The sequence below is a fragment of the Zonotrichia leucophrys genome, chromosome 18, assembly GCF_028769735.1.
Source record: "Zonotrichia leucophrys gambelii isolate GWCS_2022_RI chromosome 18, RI_Zleu_2.0, whole genome shotgun sequence".
Classification (NCBI taxonomy): Eukaryota; Metazoa; Chordata; class Aves; order Passeriformes; family Passerellidae; genus Zonotrichia; species Zonotrichia leucophrys.
In genome coordinates, this window is record NC_088187.1 from 4,296,360 (window position 1) to 4,319,726 (window position 23,367).

At 49.1% G+C, this 23,367-nt stretch overlaps 1 protein-coding gene across 3 annotated transcripts in view; it reads right to left on the minus strand.

Moving 5' to 3' along the window:
- Positions 1–23,367, minus strand: part of SEPTIN9 (septin 9) — a 150,771-nt gene that overhangs the window by 100,080 nt on the left and 27,324 nt on the right. Inside the window, exon 2 of one of the 3 annotated variants that reach the window (XM_064728370.1) lies at positions 23,046–23,102. In XM_064728370.1, coding sequence (XP_064584440.1) covers positions 23,046–23,102 — 57 coding nt within the window. Of the gene's footprint in view, positions 1–9,308; positions 9,453–9,770; positions 10,356–23,045; positions 23,103–23,367 lie in introns of those variants that run through there. The other 2 variants (XM_064728373.1, XM_064728372.1) reach the window with 2 other exon arrangements.

The window sequence follows — 23,367 nt, forward strand, 5'->3', positions numbered from 1 at the left end:
CTCAGTTCTAAACCTCAGCAGTTATCTGCTTTTTTAAGCCAGACACAACCTTATGGAGGCGAAATTCAAGTGGACACCTGGAGGGTGAAGGGACATCCCTGGGGCAGGGGAGAGGTGGTGCAGATGTGGGCAGGGGGAGGCTGGAGCAGGGGTTGCTGGCAGCCCTTACAGCTCCTGGGGCTGGCAGGGAGAGTGGCAGTGCCCACCTCATCCCTCCAGCCCTGGGGGTGAGCCAGGGGCACCCACAGCCCCCAGAGCATCACCACACTGCTGCTGCTTCCCACAGCTGCTCATCCCCATCCCACACTCACGGCCCACATCCCACTGGCTCTCCCCAGTCTGGAGTGGAGTGCTCCCATTCCAGAGGTGGGAATTTGATCTTACTCTTCTTGTACTGCTAATAACTCATCCCTTGACCCAAACCCTGAACTCCATCCTTGCCATACCCTATAAAAACCCCACAACCCTGCCTTTCTGGATCTTTCATCTTCATCCTGCCCCTTGCCCCTGGGGATAATAAGGAGATTTTTGAGCTTTCTGAAACTAAAACTTGTCTCATTTTGTTGGCATGCCCAGCACCAGCAGCTGCACCCTCCCTGGACACGATGAACTCTGTTGCAATGTGTGGGGAATGTGGGCAGCCAGTGAGGACGGCACGACCAGCACCCCACAATTCCCCCCCTGAGGGCTTCACCTTGTGGGACCCCATCTGAAAAAGACTCAAGAGCGCCATGGCAAGAGGCCAGGTAGAGAGTGACCTTAAAATCATGGGGGTAAAAGCTTATAGGGAGGGAATTCCCAGTAAGGCAACCAGCTGATGGGACTGACATTTACCATCACTCATTGAGACATTTAAGAACAATTTAAGCTTTTTTGTTTTCATGTTCAACACAACACAACATCCCACGAGCTGGCACCCCCACTCCCAGCCCTGGCACATCCCTGGGGATGGGGATGAGTCAGTGGGAGTGACAGACTCTGAGTCAGGGATGATGGAAAAAGCCTCGGGATGCTGACACATCCTGCCAGGATTGTGGGATCCTGCAGGGCAGGGTGACCCCAATGCCCTGGAATCGCCACCTAGAGCAGAGGCTGGACAGAGCTGGGAGGATAAAATGGGTATTTATTAAATGGGTATTTAAAATGGGTATTTATTAATCCAACAGACTGGGCTGCCAAAAGCCTCCCAGAAGCTGCACCCAAGATGGACAATGGTCATGAGCTTTTCAGACAATTTTAAGTTTGCTCTATTTACATATCAGAGGTTAATTGCCCAATTACTGCTTCAGGTAATGAAGTCACATCCCCCCATTTTTCTCCTCTTCAATTCATTTTCTTTATCCTTTTCAGACCTGAGGCTGTGATGGTGCCCTTGGAACAGCCTGACCAAACTGTGAACAGAGCCCTACTAGCACTCCATACGGAGCTCAGAGTTATACCCTAGTGCAGTACAGGAGCTGAAAAATGTAAAAGCTAAAAACTTAAGGCATCAGGGGGTCAGCCCAGGGATCTGCCACCTGAGATGGGACAGATTTCCTAGAGGCATCCTGGTGGGTAGTGAAGCCAACCAAGGTGTTTCTCATGCAGGGATCCCCCCATGTGTGTGCTAACAAAGCAGCCAGAAGTTTCAGGGTGTTATTTACAAGGTGTAGGTTTGGAAAGGTCAGCTGAAGCAGCAGGAGAAGCCTCTCTGCACTGTTTTACACAAGGTGTAGCCAAGGAAACAGGTCCCTGGAGTGGAAAATGGGAGATCTGAGGCTGATGCACAGCCCCAGGCAATCGACCCTTTACAAGTCACCTTGTAAAGAGACATCACAATGTTCCTGTCAAAGTCCTCAGGACTCTGCAGCCTCCAGTTCGCTGAGAGCAACCCAAACCCTCAGAGCAGAGCTGGGGTCCTGCAGCAGTGCCACAGCAGGGACACAGAGCCACCCAAACCCCCCCTGGGCAGCACAGCACCACCATGGGCTGCGTGAGCCCCCCAAGGTCAGGGCAGCACAATGCTTGGCATTTCCAGCACCACACAGGTGGGAAGCTCTGGAAAGTTCTTTGTTTGCAGCCTGGGGACAGCCAGGGATCAGCAGCTGGAGCAGAGACACAGAGCCTCACACAGGACCCTGCTGCTCCCCTGCTCAAACCTAAAGCCCAGGCCAGAACCTCAGAATCACCCAAACACAGGCAGATCATGACATGAGCTCACCCAAAATCAGCAGCACAGGGACAAAATCCCATTCCTAGGCACAAAAAGCAGCATTATCCACACCAAGATGTGTCTGCCCAACACAACTGTTACCCACAGGGTCTTTTCCTTCCTTCTTTTCTCCCAGCTAAAGCAGAAACTGTCCCTGGACTCAAATCCTGGCTTCAAGTCCTGATCCTGCAGCTTCACAGCACTCAGCTCCATGGAGCTGCTTTTCAGCTGGCACTGCCAGGGATCAGGCACCCAGAAAACACCCAAAAAAAGCCCCAAAATGCCCAAAAAATGCCCCAAAAAACACCCAGAAAACATCCAGAAAACACACAAAAAAATTCCAAAAAACACCCAGAAAATACCCAGAAACCACTCAAAAAACACCCAAAAAACACTCAAAAGACACCCTGGAAACACTCAGAAAACAATCAGAAAACACTCAAAAATAGCCAAAAAACACCCAGAAAACACCCCAAAAAATCCAAAAAACACCCAGAAACTGCTCAAAAAACACCCAAAAAACACCCAGAAACCACTCAGAAAACACCCAGAAAACACCCAAAAAACACCCCAAAAACCACCCAGCACACGCCCCTGCCCCCCAGACCCCCCATGTCAGCTTCTCTTATCAGCAAGAACCCTGACACCAAGGCTCCTCCATCACCATGAGCAAGATGTGGAAGCACAAAACCCTGGAAAGACAAAAGCATCTGAAAGAAATAAAGAACCCACATCCTGCAGCCTTGGGAAGGAGAGGAGAAAGTGCTGCAGGCAGGCAGGCAGTGCCAGCTGGCAGGGCTGGGCTGTGGCATTGACAGATGCTGGCTCAGGTTGGGAGGCTGTGGAGGGAGAACCCAGCTTTGGGAAGAGTAATTTCAGAATATTTGGATCAATTCTTTCATTAGCAGCCACACCAGAGCGTGCCCACACCTCTGTGCCTGGACCCAATAGGGTTCTGAAACAAATCAGGCAACAGAAGCACCAAATTATGAATATTTGTGTGCTCCAATGTGCCAGAGACCAAACTTGGGTTGTGTTGATAATATGGTTTAATTTTCCAGGCCGAGCAGGCAGCAGTGAAATGCAAACCCTGCATTATTTCCACAGCCTTGAGTTACATCATGGCCAAAGCTGCAACCTGGAGATGCTGCAGAGCTCAGGGCAGGCTTCCCCTCAAAAAACACCCATAAAACACCCACTGCATCCATCACCCACACTGATCCCCTGCCAAACTGGCTTCACTGGAAACCAGAATTTCCTTCAGTTTATAATGTACCTGATACTGATATAATAAAAAAATTAATGCAGATCTGTTTATGCAGCACTGACTTCACATGGTGGGGGAGAATCTTCATTTTGGTACAAGAAAGGCATTTTTTTACAGGGAGAACAATCAGCCACTGGAACAAGCTCCCCAGAGACATGGTAGAGTCTCCACTGCTAGAGGTTTTCTGGGTGTAATTGAGCCCTGTGCTAGATAATCTCATTTAGGCTCCCTTTCCCACAAAAGGCTGGGCCAGGTGATCTTTTGGCATCCTTTCCAACCTGGGCTGTCATTCCACGAAAAAAACCACACTCTCAGATTTATTGTGTGATTATTTGCTTGTAAAACTAATGCATTTTATTCACCTGTAAACCCCTGCCCATTCTCCCCTCCCTCAAGCCACAATCCAGAGCTGTTTATAAGTCTCTAACAACACTCTTGGCATCAGCAACCCACAACTGAATTAAACCTCACACTGCAGAGATATTTCACTTCACCTGCAGCTCGGGCTAACAGGTGTCCCATGGCAGGGAAGCAGCACCTGGTTAATCAGGATAAATCAATTTAACCACAGAGCCATGTCCTGCTCAGCCATGAGGAAACTGAGCAGTGTTGGTGCTTAGGAAGGGAGAAGCTGCCCTTGCAAACAGACACTGCTGGGAAGAAACACAGATAAAGCTCAAGAAATTTCTTTAAAATGGGTCAGGATGCATGGATATTGGTTGGGCACACACATAAAGGATGCTGTCTCCATCAGCTGTCCAGAAAAGCCACCAAGCCCAGGTGGAACAGCCCCAGATCCCACCCACAGCCCTGTGTCAGGGATTCTCCTCACTGCAGTGCCAGAACAGCTCCCAGCTGCAATTCTGCAACCCCTTCACTGCCAGGGAGCTTCAGCAGGGACCCAAACAGCAGATCCTCACCCAAAATAAAGGGGAATGGCAGCACAAACCCCTTTTCCTGAAGGCTTACAAAACATCAGAGGCAGAGCAAGGAATTCTCCCTACATTTTCTCAGGCTCTCAACATGGGGATACCACAGAGCCCTGAGACAAGCACAGCACTTCCCTCTAACAAATCCCTCTGTCCATGAGTTCCAGCTGCAAGGAAAAGCCAACAGGACACAGATATTGTGCTTCTGAGATCATTAAGGCAACACAAGACATGTGTTGACCCAGACATACTTCCCTAGCTACGTACTCGCTCCTACTCAGCATTATGGTATGCTGGACCTTGGAAGAGCCCTGACTCGCATGAGAAATGTCCTCCCTCACCCCAGCAGCATGGGAATCGCCTTGCTGGGAGGCTCCAATCATCCCGCAAAGATAAAAATCTGCAGAGGAGCTCCAGGCCAAGCTGAGTAGAGCGGTGTCGAGCAGCGTTACCTGAGCTGTCAGGCCAGGGATGAGTTGTGCCCCACAGTGGGACCATATTTAATGGAGATGAGCAGAATTTCCAGCAGATTTAAGAGCAGACATCAGGAAATGGATCATGCTTCATACCTTGACGTGCCTCAGACAAGTGGGGGAATGCATCTGCTGGCCAGGCAGCCAGAGGGGCTGGGAGCAGCAAGGAGCCTGCAGAGGCAGCTCCAGAGCCCCAAAAACCCCAGACCCTTCCCTGAGAGACCCTGTACTGCCACAGTCTAGAAACAAGGACCTCCAGGCCAGCCCCAACGAGGTGCTACAGAACACCCTGAGTGGGGTGAGGCACAGGTGGTTTTTACAGGGCACTGCAGCAAGGGATGGGGTCAGCACCAGGAAGGGACACACTGACAGCAAACTGAGGGTTAAACACACCCAGGAAGGTGTCCCTGAGTGCCAGGGCTGGGTGAGTGCAGTGGGATCTCACAGGAGGTGGAACCATGTGTAAATGCACAGCCTGGGGTCCCACATGCTCTCAAAAGAGAAAGGAAAATGTCTGGTAATAAGGTGTAGGCTGTGGGAAGGCACTAAACAGAGACAGGTCAGGCTTTTATCTGCCATTTCCTAGGGACACTGAGAAACCTGAGAAAATCAGAAAAAATAGCTGAAGCCATCAGAAGCAACCTCAACCCCTCTGCTCTCACACACACCTTTAGAATATTAACTTTTATCCAAAAAAATGAAGGAACAAGTACATCCCTCACATCTCCAGGAATCACAAACAGCACCCTGCTTTCCTTTCCTCTTTCTCAGTTCAGGCATGTGGTGCTTCCCAGGCAGCTCTGAGAATATCAAAGATGTTTTGTTGTGACCACCCAGGCCCTGCAAACCACAGCCTGCAATCAGGGGCTGTGTCCCTGCTGCTCAGGATGATGGATAATATAATATAATATAATATAATATAATATAATATAATATAATATAATATAATATAATATAATATAATATAATATAATATAATATAATAGTAATAATAATGCACATAATAATAATAATATTGCACATAATAAACATACCTGCAGTGGATGTAACTGAAAGGTTCAGAGTGATCACCAATGGGTTAATTAACTCTTCCTTTACTTTCTATGCCACTCCAGCCCCCATGCCTGGCTCTGCCCAACACATGCCACTCACTGAAGTCACATATTCAGATCACATATCCATCATCACCTGTTAACTCTTCAAATGAGCTTTCCCAGTGCAATTTTAATATGAATAATTTCACAGGGAGATCACACATCACTGCTTCACCCATCCTCACACAGCAGCAACCAAACCCTCTCTGCTCAGGGACATGCAGGCCTTTCCTTTTCTTTTAAGAAAAGGCAAAAAGCCCCGCGGCATTGACAATTAAAGCTTTGTAGAGAGATCCGAGGCAGCCAAAGGGGAAAAAGGCCGCTAGGGAAAGACAGGAGAGCCATCTCCAGGCCACTGCCACCAGCGCAGCCTGGCACTGAGGGACAGAGCCCAGAGCTCCCAGCCCCAAACCAGAAACAATCCCACCCAGAGCTGGTGCTGTTCATGCTCTCATAGCTCTCAGAAATGTGTGAGAAATGAGTTAACTGGATTAGGAGACACAAACAGGTTCTGTGAGATTGTGTTCCGTCTGCCAGCAGCCACAGGTGTCACCTGAGTGAGGCTGGCACATTGTCACAGAGCAGGCTGGCACTTTGTCACAGAGCAGACAGCCCCTGGGGTGGCACTGAAGCTGGCACAGCCCTGCAGCATCACCTCACACCCCCCTGAAGGTGTTTGCCATCCCCTGGGATGGGACATGGCTGTCCCTGGGCACAGGACAGCCCAAGGGACAAGCCCAGCCCAGCAGCTGTGGGAAAGCAGACCCCAAAGAAGAGTTTAGGTGCAGATCCCACCTGCCCTGGAGTGCCCTCATGCCACCCTGCAGCCCCACGCTGGGCTCAGGATCAGCTCTCCCCACCCACAGCACTAATTGAAAGCATGTTCAGGGCCAGGGCAGTGACTGGGACAGGGCCCCCAGCGTGGCAGGGATCTGTTTTAATCCAAACCATCACAGGCAGGGCCCAGCCTCCCTGCAGGCTGGGACTGAGCTCTGCTCCCCTCCTGCAGCAGGGCCAGAGCCCCTGGCACCCCCAGAGCACCCCAGCAGGAGCAGGCAGAGCTGGGCTCGGCCTGAGCACCCACTCTGGGCCATGGATCTGAGAGTCAGCATCACAGCCTGGTGATATCCCACCTAGGTTGGAAAAGACACCTAAAATCATCCACTCCAACCATTATTTGCCACTTCTGTGCCCAGAATCTCTTCCAGAACAGTTTTGCCACACAATTGGAAGGTTTGTCCTCCCCTGCAGCTGAGCAGCTCTGCCTGCCTGTGCTGACTCCTTCAAGCAGGGCCCTGTGAGCAGATCACAGACCAGACCTTCAGGCCATCCATTTCCCCATCCCACAGTTCATGCCAAAGTCACGGATCATAAACACCACCAGGATGCTCTGCACCTTTCCAAGGTCCCACACAGCTGCTGAGTGAGGGCAGAGCAGTTCTGTTCATCATCCTGGCAGCCTCCTCAGCTGAAGGAGGGCACACACCACATTTATGTACACCTGGCCCAGGCCACCAGGCCCAGCCACGTGCCATCCCTGCTCACAGCAGGGAAAACCAGTGGAAAACCAGTGGAAAACCAGTTCCAGATACACTTGGACATAGTTTGTTTTTTTTTGTTTTTTTTTTTTTGCAAATATTGCTGCAGGGCATTTGCAAGAGCTCCTGCACCTTTGCACAAAGATGCCCTGGGAGCAGTGGCAGCCAGCCCAGCCACCAGGGCTCTGTGCCCCTTGCACAACCAACAACCTGAGGGCTCAGAGATCCCCATTTTGGTGCTCCTTCCAAACAAAAGACCCTGGATCACACCACCAGGGAATCCCATTTCTCCCCAGTGCTGCCCAGCACCTCTGTGAGGAGGAATTGGCCCCAGCACTGCAGCAGGGATGGGATCACACTCCTGTCACCCTATCCTGTCCCTGCCCAGTGGCACAGGCTCCCAGCCCAAAGCTGCTGAAGCTCACGCAGCTCTCAGGAATGCTTTGAAGTGGCTCAGAGCAGAAAGCACAAGCAGCAGAGAGGGACAGAAGGATGAGGAGGTGCCAGCAGCGCTCTGAGTGCAGGATGCTCCTGCAGGTAAATCCTCACCCAGGGGCTCTCAGCACATCCCTGCAAGGGGCCACCCATGGGAACAGCCTTCCCTGGCCACAGCCTGGCTCCAGAGCTTCCTCTGGCCACTGTGGTTTCCCTCCCAGCAGGGCACACCCAGGATGAGAGTCCCTTGTGCCCTGGGGTGGCACGGAGGAGGGACACCCCAGATCTGCCAGCCTGGGCACTGCCACCCCTCCCTCAGCTGCCTTGCTCACCCTGCTCACAGGGGGACACCAGGCAGCCTGTGCCCTGTCCTGGCACCAGGAACCAGCAGCCACAGCCACCCTGGGCACCTCAGGGCAGCAATGCCACCACCTCCAGCAGCTGCCTGGAGCTGGGAGCAGCTCTTGGAGGCGCTCAGACATGCACCACGGGGCGGGAAATGTGGGGAAAGCGGGGAATTAAATGGAGTTATTCATGTTATTCATTGCTCTGCCTCTGCCCCCAAGCGCAACCAGCAAGGTGAAGCCCAGCAGAGAGCAGGGAGCAGGTCTGGAAGAAGCAGGGAGCAGCCCTGGAAAAGGCCCTGGAACATTCAGGGAGCAGGTCTGGAAGAAGCAGGGAGCAGCCTGGAGGTGCACAGAAGAAGCAGGGAGCAGCTCTGCCAGAAACAGGGAGCAGCAATGGAATAAGCAGGGAGCAGCTCTGGAACACTCAGGGAGTAGCTCTGGAATAAGCAGGGAGCAGCCCTGGAAAAGGCCCTGAAATATTCAGGGAGCAGGTCTGGAAGAAGCAGGGAGCAACCCTGGAATAAGCATGGAGCAGCTCTGGAAAAAACAGGGAGCAGCCCTGGGAGAAAGAGGGAACAGTCCTGGAACAAGCATGTAGCAGCTCTGGAATAAGCAGGGAGCAGCCCTGGAAGGAGCAGGGAACAATCCTGGAATAAGCAGGGAACAGCTCTGGAATGAGCAGGGAGCAACCCTGGAATAATTGGGGAGCAACTCTGGAAGAAGCAGAGAGCAGCTATGGAACAAGCAGGGAGAAGTCCTGGAAGAAGCAGGGAGTAGCTCTGGAATAATCAGGGAGCAAGCCTGGGAGAAGCAGGGAGCAGCCCTGGAACACTCAGGGAGCAGCTCTTAAAAAAGGCAGGGAACAGTCCTGGAATAAGCAAGGAGCAGCCCTGGAACACGCCGGCAGCCCCTGCCCAGCCAGGCAGGACTGGGAGGGCAAAAACGCCGGGGGGATACTTTGGCAAGCAGCAAAATCTCCGCCACAGACACACAGACAGACAGACAGACACACAGCCACGCAGCCAGGAGCCAACCTTCAGAGCAGAAGCGCGTCTCCATGCCAAGAGCTCGGTGATTTTCCTTCCTGCCCGTGCCCGGCTCTGAGCTCTGAGCTCACAGGCTCAGCATTCATCCCCCCGCGCACATGGGAGCCCAGGGGGGGAGAGAGAGAGGCACTCAAATGAAATCCAGACCTAGAAAGCAATTTCTGCTTCCCCCTCTTTGCTTTTCCCCCCTTAGCCCCCCTCCTGGCTTCTGCTGGAATCACCGTCTGTCTCCAGGGTTCAGGAGGATGGGGAAAAAAAAAAGGAAAAAAAAAAAAGAAAAAATGCAGAAGGGAAACATTGAAGGGGAAAAAAAAAAAAAAGAAAGGAAATAAATAAAGGAATCGGCTGAAACCCACCCGGAGCTGGGCTGCTCTTCTGAAAGTACAGAAGCTGCTGGAAAGGTAGGAGGGCAGGGGCAGAATATAACATAGTAAAAGATCAATAGCCTACCTGAAATCCGGTCCCTCTCCATTACTACTGGATATATTTAGCATCCGCGTGTCACGGCCGTCCCTTTTTTCGGTGGCGTCCCCTTCTTTCCCCCACTCTCCCTCCCTCCTTGCCTTGCCTCCTCCTCCTCCTCTTCCAAAAAAAGCTCTTTGTCTGGTCTAATTTCTTCAATCTGTTGCAATCATGAATGCATCCAAATTACCACATTTCCATGTGCTGATCATATGTTTGTGCTCCAGACTGAAGTAGCTTTGTCTCTTTGAAATGAAACAGAAGAGTAAGGGAGAAAGAGAAAGGAGGAAGAAGAAAGGAAAAGGGGGTACATGACCCGAAAAATCCTGTAGCTCCCTGGAATACTCCAGCAGGCGCAGGAAAACTGGAAATCCCGAGTCCTCTGTAAAACAGTCTTAAAGCTACAGCGTGCGAGTGTCCGGGGGAACGCTCCAGCCGCCGCAGCTCCCTCTTAATATCCACCAGGAGATGCTTAAGGAACTTGGCTCCTCACAACAACACAGCCAACAGCTCATCCAGCTTCTCAAATCTCTCCCCACTTCCCCAGCCTTATTTTCCTGCTATTTCCTCTATCCCCTCCTCCTTCCTTGGCTCCAGCGTTTTAAAAGCGCGCAGATCCCGCACGCTCCCCCCCTTTTTCTTTTTTTTTTTTTTTTTTTTGCCAGGTCTGAAGTTTCGATTCATGCATAAACTATTCGGCTGATGAGGGCTGACTTCATTCCAAGCTCAGCATCACGGGGCTGCTGCTGCTGCTGCTACCAGGCAGGACCCGGCTCTGGCATTCCCTGTGCAACCCCTCGGGGGCTGCCCTGGCAGCGCTTCTGCCTCCTCCCCATGGCCTGGCAGCGAGTAGCAGGATTTCCCAGCCTGCCAGAAGCCATAGTGGAAGTGCCTGGCCCGGGCAGGAGCTCTCAGATCTCTCCCCGGAGGTTTGAGAGCGGGTTTGGCTGCTGGAGATGCCCAGGCAGGGGAGCAGAGCAGCCCGGTGCCCGCTGCTCCTGTGCCCAGAGGGATGGAGGGATGCAGAGATGGGCTGGCCCACATGGAGGTTTCCAAGCCTGCCAGAAGTGATAGTGGAAGTCTCTGACCCGGGCAGGAGCTCTCAGAGCTCTCCCTGGAGGTTTGAGAGCAGGTTTGGCTGCTGGAGATGCCCGAGCATGGGAGCAGAGCAGCCCTGCAGAGCCTGGTACCTGCTGTTGCTGTGCCCGCAGGGATGGAGGGATGAGGGGATGCAGAGATGGGCTGACCCACACGGAAATTTCCCCTTGGCTCAGGTGTAAGCACCTCCAGCAGGGGCTGCCCTCTGCCCAAACACCCTGAACAACCCTCCCGAGCCATCCCACACTGATTCCTGTTGATAATTACAGAATGACCAGCTTGGAAGAGATCTCAAAGACCATCGAGTCCAACCCAGCCCCAGCACCTCAACTCAACCCTGGCACCCAGTGCCACATCCAGGCTTTGTTAAACACACCCAGGGATGGTGACTCCACCACCTCCCCAGGCAGCCATTCCAGAACTTTATCACCCTTTCTGTAAAAAGCTTTTTCCTCATATCCAAGCTGTATTTCCCTTGGTGCAGCTTGATCACCCAGCTGTGCAAGGGCACAGCCTCCATCCCCAGAGCTGGCAAAGAAATCACTCAACCCCCATGCTGGGGCAATGCTGGGAGGGAAGGCACAGCTGTTCCACAGGCCAGGTGTGCTGACAGGACCCTTGTGTGATCAGCATGGTCCAAGTGACAGGTTTTGCCCCAAAAAGCTCACGAGTTCCCACAGAAACACCCAAGCGTGACAGCTGTGACACAGCCTGGCACTGCTGTCATGCCATGGGCAGAAGGACAGGTTATTTATTGCCCAGCTGGATGAATAAACTTCCAAGAAAACACTCCAGGCACTACAGAACCTGCTGAAACCTTTGGGCAGCCTGGCCTTTCTGCCCAAAGTAAGGACAGTCAGGACATTCCATCACTGAGGATTTGTCCTGTTCAGCAGCAGCTGCAGTTTCAGCATCCCCAAACCAGAGGGAGGAACACAGCCAGCACCCAGCTGTGGGGTCAGCCCAGCTCCAAGCCCTGCACATCCCAGGGATGGGGATGGGAGGCAGCCCCAAGGCAGCTCAGTCCTTCTGGAAGGTTCTCTCCAATGTCTCTCTCTCCTCCAGCAGAGAATTCAGATTCCTCCCCAAATCCTGCTCATTTGCTAGCAGAGCTCTGCATGTGGCTGCTGCCAGAGCCCAAGGCACTGGAGGGGACAATGAGCAACGTTTTCCCACTGACAGGCTCATAGAACATTTCCTGCATCACATCTCAAAGGTGCAGAACACAAAGCAAGGACACAGGGGAGCTGCAGCACAAACCCCACTGCCCTGCCTGCACCAAGCAGCCCCATGGCTGAGGCTGGGGAGGAAGGGAAAAACCCTGGGGAAGGATGGAGAGAGGAAGGAGGTGAATGGAAAGGAAGAAAGGATGGGGGCAGTGCTCATTTTAACCTCCAGACTTTAACCCATCAAGACCCAGGTGGCTGGGAAGGATAAAAGCACCTTTATTTGCAGGGTGGATCACCAGGAGGCACTCAGGGAAGTGAACCCAAACTGTGCTTAATGCAATTGAACTTGAAATGCACAAAACCTCCAGGTAGCTGCTGTCATTCAGACCCGGAGTACTCATGCAAATTTTAATGGATTCACTTTAAAGGTGCAGTGATCACAAAGCACTAAAAGGTAAATAATGGGGTGCCTGTGATTGAGAGAGGGGTACCCCATGCTGGTGATGTCAACATGGGGTTTTGTTCCCCTCCGAGGTGTGTTTCCAGGGCTGTGAATTCCCCATTTTTCTTAGTTTTTGAGAAGCTTCTCAAATGTCTGTTGAAATGGGTGTTCAGTGGTCTGTGCACTGTACAAGTGTACACAGGGAAAGCAAATACACATTCCGTTTTCCAGCAGTACTGCAGCAGTGGGTTTTGTTCTACAAAAATTGTCAATTACAGTCTCCCACAGCTGCTAAAGGCTGAGGGGAAGTCAAGCACACCCAGATTTTAGGAAGAGCACAGAGAACTCTCTGCCCTGTCCAGCTCTGCCTTCTTGGGGTTCAAACACCCCTGGGGCTAATTTTGGAAAAGCCACAAGGAGAGGGAGGATGCAGGAGAAACTTTAGGGAAACCACTGCTGCCTGGTGTAAAAACAAGCCCAATTTCCATGTGCAAACAGTGCTGAGACACTCCTGGGGCAGAGCCCTGCTCTGGGGCTGCCACGGGCTGCACACGTTTTCCCTCCCAGCTTTGGACGTGGCAGCCTGCAGGAAGCACTGCCAGGTGCACAGAAAGCAAGGAAGGAAATCACAAAAAAAGAAAGTTGAGCAAGGCCTGTGCCAGGCTCAGCTGGAGCTCTCTCTGTCACACAGCTCTGCCAGGCCAGCACACGGAGATGAGCAGGGACTGTGGCCATGGCACAGAGCCCAGGGCAGCCAGGAGGGGCTGCAGGACAATTGTCACTGTCACCAGCCCCAGCAGGGGCACAGACACCTGCAGCAGCTCAGGTAGATCTGATTTGCTGCTCCTTGTCTGCCTCTCCAGGTTTATGCTGGGATTATGTTCCTGGTGCATTTAATTTGAGCTGTTTTCTTTCTTGCCTTTCATGCAGTCCCTCAATCACAGCTGACCACTTCCACCTGTGGGAAATGGATTTGTAGAGACTTTTAAAAGTTTAATGAAAGGTTATATATAGAACCTTTTAATATTTATTATTTATTTGATATTTATTTTATTATTTAATATAAAGGGTTATATCTATTAACCTTTTAATATAACCTATATATATAAATAAATAAAATTTATATATAATTTTATATATAAATTATATATATAATTTCCTGTATATAATTACTGTATGTAATTTACTAATACATCTGTATGTAAATTTTGAGATAACAAATGTTGATTTAGAAATGTCATAAAAGAGGATAGATATTGTTGAGAGAGAAATTGAGTTAGAAAAGAGTTTTAAAGGATAGTTTTATAAATAAGATTAGATATTTTAGAGAAATAGAATTATGAAAGATGTAGTGAGATTTACAAAGAGTAGTTTTAGGTGATTACTTTTAAGGTATTTATAGTATAGTGTAGTAAAAAGTTGATAGGTTAAGAAACATTTATAGTGTTTTGTAATTAGGAAAAATGTGTTTTTTAAGAACTCTCTACAAATCCATTCCCACACCACCAGGGTTTTAGCACTGGAGAGGATGAATGCTGCAAGCCCAGTCAGGGATCAGAGGGTCAGCACTGGGAAAGCTGCAGGAAGCAGCCAGAGCAGCCAAAGGGCCTGGAGAGGCAGGGAAATGGGGATTCAGCTGGTTCTTGTACAGGTTATCTCAGAAAATGGGGATCCAGCTGGTTCTCTTACAGGTTATCTCAGAAAATGGGGATCCAGCTGGTTCTCTTACAGGTTATCTCAGAAAATGGGGATTCAGCTGGTTCTTGTACAGGTTATCTCAGAAAATGGGGATCCAGCTGGTTCTCTTACAGGTTATCTCAGAAAATGGGGATTCAGCTGGTTCTTGTACAGGTTATCTCAGAAAATGAGGATCCAGCTGGTTCTTTACAGGTTATCTCAGAAAATGGGGATTCAGCTGGTTCTCTTACAGGTTATCTCAGAAAATGGGGATCCAGCTGGTTCTCGTACAGGTTATCTCAGAAAATGGGGATTCAGCTGGTTCTCTTACAGGTTATCTCAGAAAATGGGGATCCAGCTGGTTCTTTACAGGTTATCTCAGCTATCTCAGCTTGCTGGATATCTGGGAGGAGAACACAGAGGGAGGACAGTGTGGTAGAGCACAGCATTCCTAAATCAAATTATGTTTAGTGAAGCATTTTCACATGAGGAAATACAGGTCCAATCAAGTGCTCCAACTCAATCAAGTGTTACTCCATTATATCCACTCTGTGCTTTTACCCCCAGGCTGCACTGAGCCAGCAATGAGAGTATCTGAGCCTCCATGGACTGTTAGCTCTAAAAACCTTTCTTTTTACATTTTTATGAGCCTTGATGATGAGGAAGAAAGAAAACATTGGCTAAAGCTGCCCTTTTCATTTGGGAAAAATTTAAAACCGAACCAAGGGGATGCTCTTCTTTCCAAGGGAGGCACTCACACTCTCAGTGCTGCTGCCCTGCTCTTTGCCAGGTGTTTCTTTGCCTCCTCACTCCATCCCCTCTCCCAGCTCTCAGCTGCTCCACATGTCCTATCAAGCACTATTTTGCCACTCCCTGGCTATTTTTCTTACGAAAACCTCTATTTGCTCAACACAGGGGCACACAAATCACTCAGATCCTCCTGAGTTACTGCTTTCCTGAGCCAGAGAGCACACCCAGGGCACAAACCTCATCACCACACAGAGCTGGGGTGGCAGCAGGACCTGGCCCCTCCTGCCCCAGCCCCACACAGCCCCTGAGATGATGCCCACAGAGTTTCCCCTGGAGGGATTTAACTTTAAGGGATTTATCTTTAAGGACAGTCCCCCTCCTCTGTGCTGGCTCTCAACCTCTCTGCCTGGAAGCCTCCAGCTGCAGAAGTCCCTCCCTGCTCACTCTTTAACACTCCTGAGCTGAACAATTAACAGCAGCTGGCAGGGCAGAGCGAGAGGAGAGGCAGGACTGGGCACTCCTCACCCTCCTGGGACAGCAGAAGGAGTTTCAGATAAATATTAACTCTTCCACAATCCTCAGCTGGTGGTTTCCTTCCTGGACCTCTCCCTCCTATTAGTTTTGCCTCTTGACCCTCTTTGAGAGCCCCAAATGTGATATTAAACATTTCTATTTAAACTCCACATTTAATCTTAGTTCCATCATTCCATTTTGGATGTTTTCTCCACGGCCTCGGGTCAAACGTGCAGGAAGGGGTCAGTGCCTGTCAGCACAGAAAGTGTAAAATTCTCAAAAACCAGTGTCAGATCTATAGACAGGGCTCTCAGGGCTTCCTCCAGAGATGGCTGGTGCTGAGGTGGGAAATAACCTTGCTCAAGGACTTCTGCTCCTGCCCTGGAGGAGCCACACTGCACTTCCACATCTCCTTTCCTCAGGGGAACCCTGTGCACCTTGTGTCAGCACCATCAACAAATCTGTGTCACACTCCAGGGCAGAAAATGGTTATCTTAAAACACAGCCAGCAGCTGAAGCCCCAAACATCACAGAGCATTAAAACCTGGCCATTGCAGAACCACTAAATGGAAATTAACTAAATGGGAATTCTGGGGATTTTAAGGAGAATTCAGGTTCTTGCTGAATGGCAAGTGAGTGCTGTGGCTTTCATCGTTTTACAAATAGGCAGCTGGGATGGCAGAGAAATTGAACAAGCTGATGATAGATTAATTAATTAAAGAAGTTGATGAGCTACCAGACCTGGGAATGTCCATCTCAGGACATCAGAGCACTTGGGGGGATTCCAGGATACAGCATCCCACCTGAGGTGCTTCACTGCATTTACTGCATTTACCACTTTTATTGAGGTAAAAAGCCAGAAAGTGAGGCACAAATCCTGTGTTTTAACTAAATGGGAATTCTGGGGATTTTAAGGAGAATTCAGGTTCTTGCTGAGTGAGAAGTGAGTGCTGTAGCAATCATTGTTTTACAAATAGCCAGCTGGGATGGCAGGGAAATTAAACAAGCTGATGATGGATTAATTAATTAATTAAAGAAGTTGATGATGATCTGGAGCTACTAGACCTTCTGAGAATGTCCATCCCAGGACACCAGAACCCTCAGGGAGATTCCAGGATACAGCATCCCCCTTGAGGTGCTTCACTGCATTTATGGTGGCCACTTTTATTGAGATAAAAAACCACAAACTGAGGCACATTCCTGAGCCACTGATTTCTATTTTACTGTCTGTTTTCCTCCCAGCAGAGCTCACAGAGCCAGGTGCTGTGGGAACAGCGGGGAGATCTCCCTGCTCACCCTTTGGGGACAGACTGGGGATGGATCAGAGGAGTTCCAGGGAACAGGACGAGCAGCCAGGGCTCAGCACATCCCCTCAGCAGCACAGCCCAGGGCCCTGAGCAGCAGAATGTCCCAGCTGTGCACTCGGGCACTCCCTGTGAGTAACACACAACACGTGGGAGCCCCACAGGAGCCAGCTCAGGGCCCACGTGCAGAGTTACACAAGCCCTGTGTGTGTGTGTGTGTGTGTGTGTGTGTCCCTGCAGGAACCAGGCACCTGGGCTGGGAGCAGCCTCATGGCTTTAACTCCTTGCTGCCCAGAGCTGGTGGAACCCTGGTGTCCACTGAAAAGTGCAGCTGATCACAAATATCAGGCAGTGTGTTGTGTTCTGGATTGATTCTTCTATGAATCTTCTCAGCCTACATGAACATTAGACTGTAGAATTGTTGGAAGACCTGAGCAGGTAAGGGCAGGGAGAGTTAGCAAAGTGTGACTTCAGGACTTAAATATTAAAGATATTATGTCTAAATTACTTCTAATTGCTGTTTGAAAGTCAAATGTGTCCTCTCTCAAAGAGAATGTGAGAAAAGCACTGTGTAACTCTTTAGAATCAGAATTTTGGACTTTCTGTGCTGACAGGCACTGACCCCTTTCCTGTACATTTGACCTGGAGAAGGCTTCCAAAATTGAATGATGGACCTAAGATTATAGATGTGGAGTTTGAATAGAAATGTGTAATATCACAGGGTAAAAAACTTAGAGTTTAAGGTTTTAGACTATAGTAATATATATATATATTACTACATGTATTATGTATTTGTTATCATATACTACAAAATAGAAGTTTTAGAGGGGAAACTAGTCCTTCTTCACCTTCAGAATTTTAGATTTTCTGTGCTGACAGGCACTGACCCCTTCCTGTACATTTGACCTGAGGCCATGGAAAAGACTTCCAAAATGGAATGATGGAACTAAGATTATAGATGTGGAGTTTAAATAAATGTGTGTAATATTACGGGGTAAAAAAACTTAGAGTTTAAGATTTTGGAATATAGTAATATATATATTACTATATTCTAATTCTATATATTACTATATATAAAAATAGTAATATTTATATATATATTACTATATAAAACTTCTATTTTGTTATACATATAGTAATATATATTACTATATATATAACCAAATAGAAGTTTTAGGGTGGATGCTGGTCCTTCTTCTTCACCTTCTCCTTCTTCACCTTCTTCTTCATCAGTTTGGGTAGTATTGTGTACTTAGATAAAAAGTCCACATTGCAATCCATGAGTAGTTAGTTATTAAAAATAAAAATAATTTAAGTATCATTTCTTAATTAGATAGTTTATCATTAAAAACAACCTTGTAGAAAGAGAGACAGGACTCAATTTTTAGCTTATTAAATACTGTAGAACTCACAGTTTGTAAGACTGTGATATAGATAAAAATTAATAAACATCTGAGTCCAAACAGAAAATACCATCTCAGACATTTATCAACAAAAAAGAGAAAACCTCCCCAGCTGGTGACCAAGCTGCAGGCTCTGCTGCTTTGCCTGTGAGGAGAAGGGCCATGTGTGATGGGGGGACACTGTCAGGGCAGGGTTTGTCCCCAGGGACGCTGTGCCAGGAGAGCTGCACAGCTGGCTGAGGGTTTGGTGCCTCACACAAAGGGGAATAGAGAGAGGCTGCCCGAAGAAATCCCTATGACCTCATCTAAGGACACATCCAGAGCCATGAGGCTGCAACCACAGGCTGCAGTTAACCCCTCAGCTGCTGCAGCACAGCAAAAGGCACCTCTGTGCTGCAGACACAGAATTGGGGCTGGAGAGGAGCTCCAAGGGTTCACTGAGCCCAAGCATTAAGCCAGCAATGCTGTGCTCACCACCAAACCATGTCCTGAGTGCCACAGCCACACCACTTCTGAGCATTTCCAGGGATGGCAATCCCACACGCCCTTGGGCAGCCTGTTCCAGTGCCAGACACCTTCCCAGGGAGGAAATTTTCCTTCGTATCCAATCTAAACCACCCCTGGGGCAGTTTGAGGATGCTTGAGGTGTTTGGATGAGCTGTGAGTGGCAGTGCCCACCATCCACATGATGGTGAACAAGGGGTGCAAACATCTGGGTGGGAGTCCTTCCCCTTTCTACCAGGAGAAGCATTCAGACACTACAAAACAAGCAAAAGTCCCAGTGAGTGCCCCTTTCTAACACAGCCCACAGAGCTGGCCTGGACTTCCTGCCTCTCCAAATTATGCCTTGCACTTCCAAAAATTCTAAACTTCCTTGGGCAGCCTGTTCCAGTGCCAGACCACCCTCCCAGGGAGGAAATCTTTCCTGATATCTAATCTAAATATATACATATCTAATCTAAACCACCCCTGGTGCAGCTTGAGGATGTTTCACCACACACCAAGGAGCTGCTGACACCACAGTGCCCACTGTGCATCCCCTGCAAGTCCTGGACCAGGAGTGCTGTACTCTCATCTGGAGCCCAGATGCCAGCAGGAAGCTCCAGACAGATGCAGGACAAGCTGAAGGGCTGTGCCAGGGTTCTCAGGAGGTTGCCAAGCTCAGTTTGACACATGCAGGGCTGTGCTGTGAGTGGCAGTGCCCACCACCCACATGAACAAGGAGCTTGAGCTGGTGCAAACATCTGGGTGGGAGTCCCTCCTCTTTCTACCCAGGAGAAGCATTTAGACACTACATAACAAGCAAAGGTGCCAGTGAGTGCCCCTTTCTAACACAGCCCACAGAGCTGCCCTTGATTTTCTGCCTCTCCAAATTATGCCCTGCCCTTCCCAAAATCCCACACTTCCTTGGGCAGCCTGTTCCAGTGTCAGACCACTCTCCCAGGGAGGAAATCTTTCCTGATATCTAATCTAAACCACTCCTGGTGCAGCTTGAGGACATTTCACACACCAAAGAGCTGCTGTCATCATTCAGTGCCCACTGTGCATCCCCCCAGTTTACTGCTGGATCTGGAGTGCTGCACTCCCTCCTGGAGCCCAGATGCCAGCAGGAAGCTCCAGACAGATGCAGGACAAGCTGAAGGGCTGCACCAAGGTTCCCAAGCTCCAGTGACACGTGCAGGGCTGTGCTGTGAGTGGCAGAGCTGCAGATGTGTGACAGTGGTGACAGCAGCACTCCCCTGAGGACAAACCCCCCACACACCTCATGGTTTTTATAGCACTCTGATTTGCTTATGTAACAGCCATCATGCACGCTCCAGCGGGGAGCCCCTGGCTCCTGACATTGCTTTTGTTGATCTCTCTGCTCTGGTTAACCCCCAGCCTCACAAAAACCAGTTTTAGACTCGTCCTCTATCAGACTCCAGGCACAAAGAGAGAGGAGATGCTCCTCAGGGCAAGGTGCGAAGTCAAGGATGGAAACAGCAAGATCTGTTGTCATATCTACCATGAATTTTGAGCAATCCAAATTAGTGAGCCCTCCTGAAATCCTGCTGTCCCTGTTAAAGCAAAGATGCCAATTTAAACTATGCCCACAGCTATGTGTGTTCAGTTCTTCCACCCACCTGGCCTCACATCTCTCAGTTTCAGAGCCCATGGGGAAGGATCCCTGGACTCACAGGAAATGCTCAGGGCACAGCTTTCAGCTTCTCTGCTGCTCCATTTTCCCCAGCTACAAAATAGGAACATCAATAGCTATTAAAGGGGGAAAAAACCAAATAAAACAAGATTAGATGTGGAGCTCCCTGGATCCCAGGAGCTGGTGGCTGTGGAAATGTCACCCCTTTCTTTGTTTAGGGTGGCAAAGAGCCCAAAGCAACCGAGCCCCTTCTGCAATGCTTCACTTGCAACCATCACTCAGTCATCCCAACTCCAATTTATCTTTTACAGAAATAAAAGCTTGTGGGTGCAAGGCCAGATGTGCAGAGGGGAAAATTTGGGCCTGAAACAAGGGGAAATTGAGCTGCAGTTATTTGGAGTCATAAATATTTACTGCAATGTAAACTGAAGGACTGAACTGCTCATTTGATTTTTTAACTTGAAAAAAAAATTAAATTTACAAGGTCTCTCACCAGAAAAGTGGAAAAGTATATAATTAGAGTCTAAGGAAAACAAGATTGAACAAATGTGCTGTGTCTGTCAATGTGGATTCCCTACACCCCAGTTCCCTTTGGAGCTGCACCAATTCCCCCTTCTGTCCTGTCTGCACATGAGAGCAGGCGGTGCCCGGGCTGAGGCAGCAGCTTTGTTTGTGCATGTGCACAAGATAAACACACTCTGCACTCCAAACTGCCAGTTCTGTGCTGCTGGACGAGTTTGGAAGCATCAGATCGAAAATTCAGTTCTAAAGTTCAGTTCTAAAATTCAGCTCAGCCCTCCTGGCCTTGCTGTCATGAATAAAACAGCTTGTGTCACACAACACACCAAAACTCCCCAATAATCATCACTCAATGAATTTTTGCTGCCACTTAACACCAGTTTGGGGTGCTCTGACCATAAATAATTCCATCCTCCCACTGACGATGGTGATGCTTCAAGGCTGTGCAGCTCCAGATGCCAGCAGTGTCCCAGCCCCTGCCACTTTCTCCTGTGCCACAGATATCTGTCCCTGTGCTCAGGAGGGTCAGGCAGGAATGTCCCAGCTCCCAGGGTGTCCAAGTGCATGTTCAAGCAGCCATCCATGACTAATCCCCATCCCACACGTGCTGGTGGCCACTTCCAGCAAAGCTCTGAAGTCAGTGCTGCAGGAAGGCACCCCCAGGGTGGCTTTGTGCTGCCACCCACGCCGAGGGAAGAGCTGGGAAGCTCTGTTTTGATAAGTCCATCTGGGAGCTGAGGCAGGATGTGAGGGCTGAGAAGATGGATTGAAACAGCAAATCCAGCCTGGAGGGAGGAACTGGGTGGCAGAGGGACCAAGGGGACAGGAGAGGATGGAAGCTGAAGGTGCTGAGGAGGTGAGTGGGGTTTGGGGGGCAGGGAGAAGAGAAAATGAGGCTGGAATTAGGTGGGCTTTAAGGTCCCTTGTCACATTCACATTCTCTGAAAAAAATCCCTTCGCCCAGGATTTTTCTGCTGGGAAGCTGAGAAGCCTCAGAGAAAAAGGAAAACAATTCTTATCCCATTTGCTTCTCCTGTGTTGTGCTCATGTGGAATGTGTTTGGAGATTGTTTACCCACAGGTGATTGTTTCACTGGATTCTGCTGTGAGTTGTTTTCACCCTTTGGCCAATTGGGGCCAAGCTGTGTTGGGACTCTGGACAGAGTCACCAGTTTTCATTATTATCTTTTTAGCATTCAGTAAGTATCTTTTCTGTATTCTTCAGTATAGTTTAGTATAGTATTCTTTAATATATTATAGTATAATAAAATAATAAATTAGCCTTCTGAGAACATGGAGTCAGATTAATCATTCCTCCCTGCAAATTCAATAGTCCCTTCCAACCCAAACTATTCCAGGATTGTCTCAGGCACTGCTCAGGGCACAGCTTTCAGCTGCTGCTCCATTTTCCCCAGCTATAAAATAGGAACAGCAATAACTATTAAAGGGAAAAATTAAATATGACAAGAATTATCTGTGCCCATCTTGTTGAAATTTACAGGCAGGGCTGCTTCATCTTCCCTTGGAGTATTTTAGATGAGAACAGTGCCTTTTCCATTTGCAGACAGCCCCCAGGGACAGCCCCAGCACGTGGCACACACAAACAAACAGAGCACACAGCCTCAGGTACTCCCAAGCACTGGGAATCCTGCTGCTGCTGCTTTCCTGAGGCTGGGAAACACCTTCTGCAAGAAAAACAAACCCTCCCACCTGCTTCCTTCTGAATCAGGAGCAGCTTCCAAAACATTAAGCTGCAATTAGGGCTGCAAATTTAGCCACAAGCACTTATAATCCATAAATCTGCACATCCAACAAAAAATAACAGCTAAGGAGAGTCCAAAAGAGCTACTAATGACTAAAGTAGATTTCAACCACAGGCCATTCCTGCTTCCTGTTGCAACTGTGTTGAGTTGGGTTGGAGCTTGGTAATTATTGTCTCTGGACCCATTGTATAGTAAGGAATATTTTATGTTCTCTCTATTTTCATAGTTTGTTGGGGCTTTAATATATATATATATATATATATATATATATATATATATAAATAAAACTTTTTTTTTACATGTACTGCTTTCTTTCTCCAGCATAGAGAACTCTTCATTTATTAGCAGCAAACTTTGCCTTTCAAACCATGGCAGAAAATAACATTTCTGAGTGTCACCTCCTGCATTCCCTATTTTCCTTATTCCCTATTTTCCCTTTTTAAAATATTTTTTTAATTGGATGAGCAGGTTTCAAATTCACACACTTACTCGGGCTTGTCTGGTCACTGAGCCTCCGAAGTCTCCCGCTGGAGGTCCGGGTGATTCCTAAAGCAAAAAGGAGGTTGGAGTGAGGAATCCATGTGAGTGCGGGGTGTGGAGTTACCCCCCTGCTATCCCTCTGCATCTGGCAAGGCACAGGAATCTGCTTTGTACAATCATCTCTCAGATCCAGGAAGAGTTACACGTTATTTTAACCAAAAAACACCTCAGGAGAGACCTCCACCTTTCCCTGAAGATGACAAACATTGTTATTGTCTTGGTTTGGAAAGATAGGTGTCTGCTGAGGAAGGGAGGAGCCTCCCCTGAAATG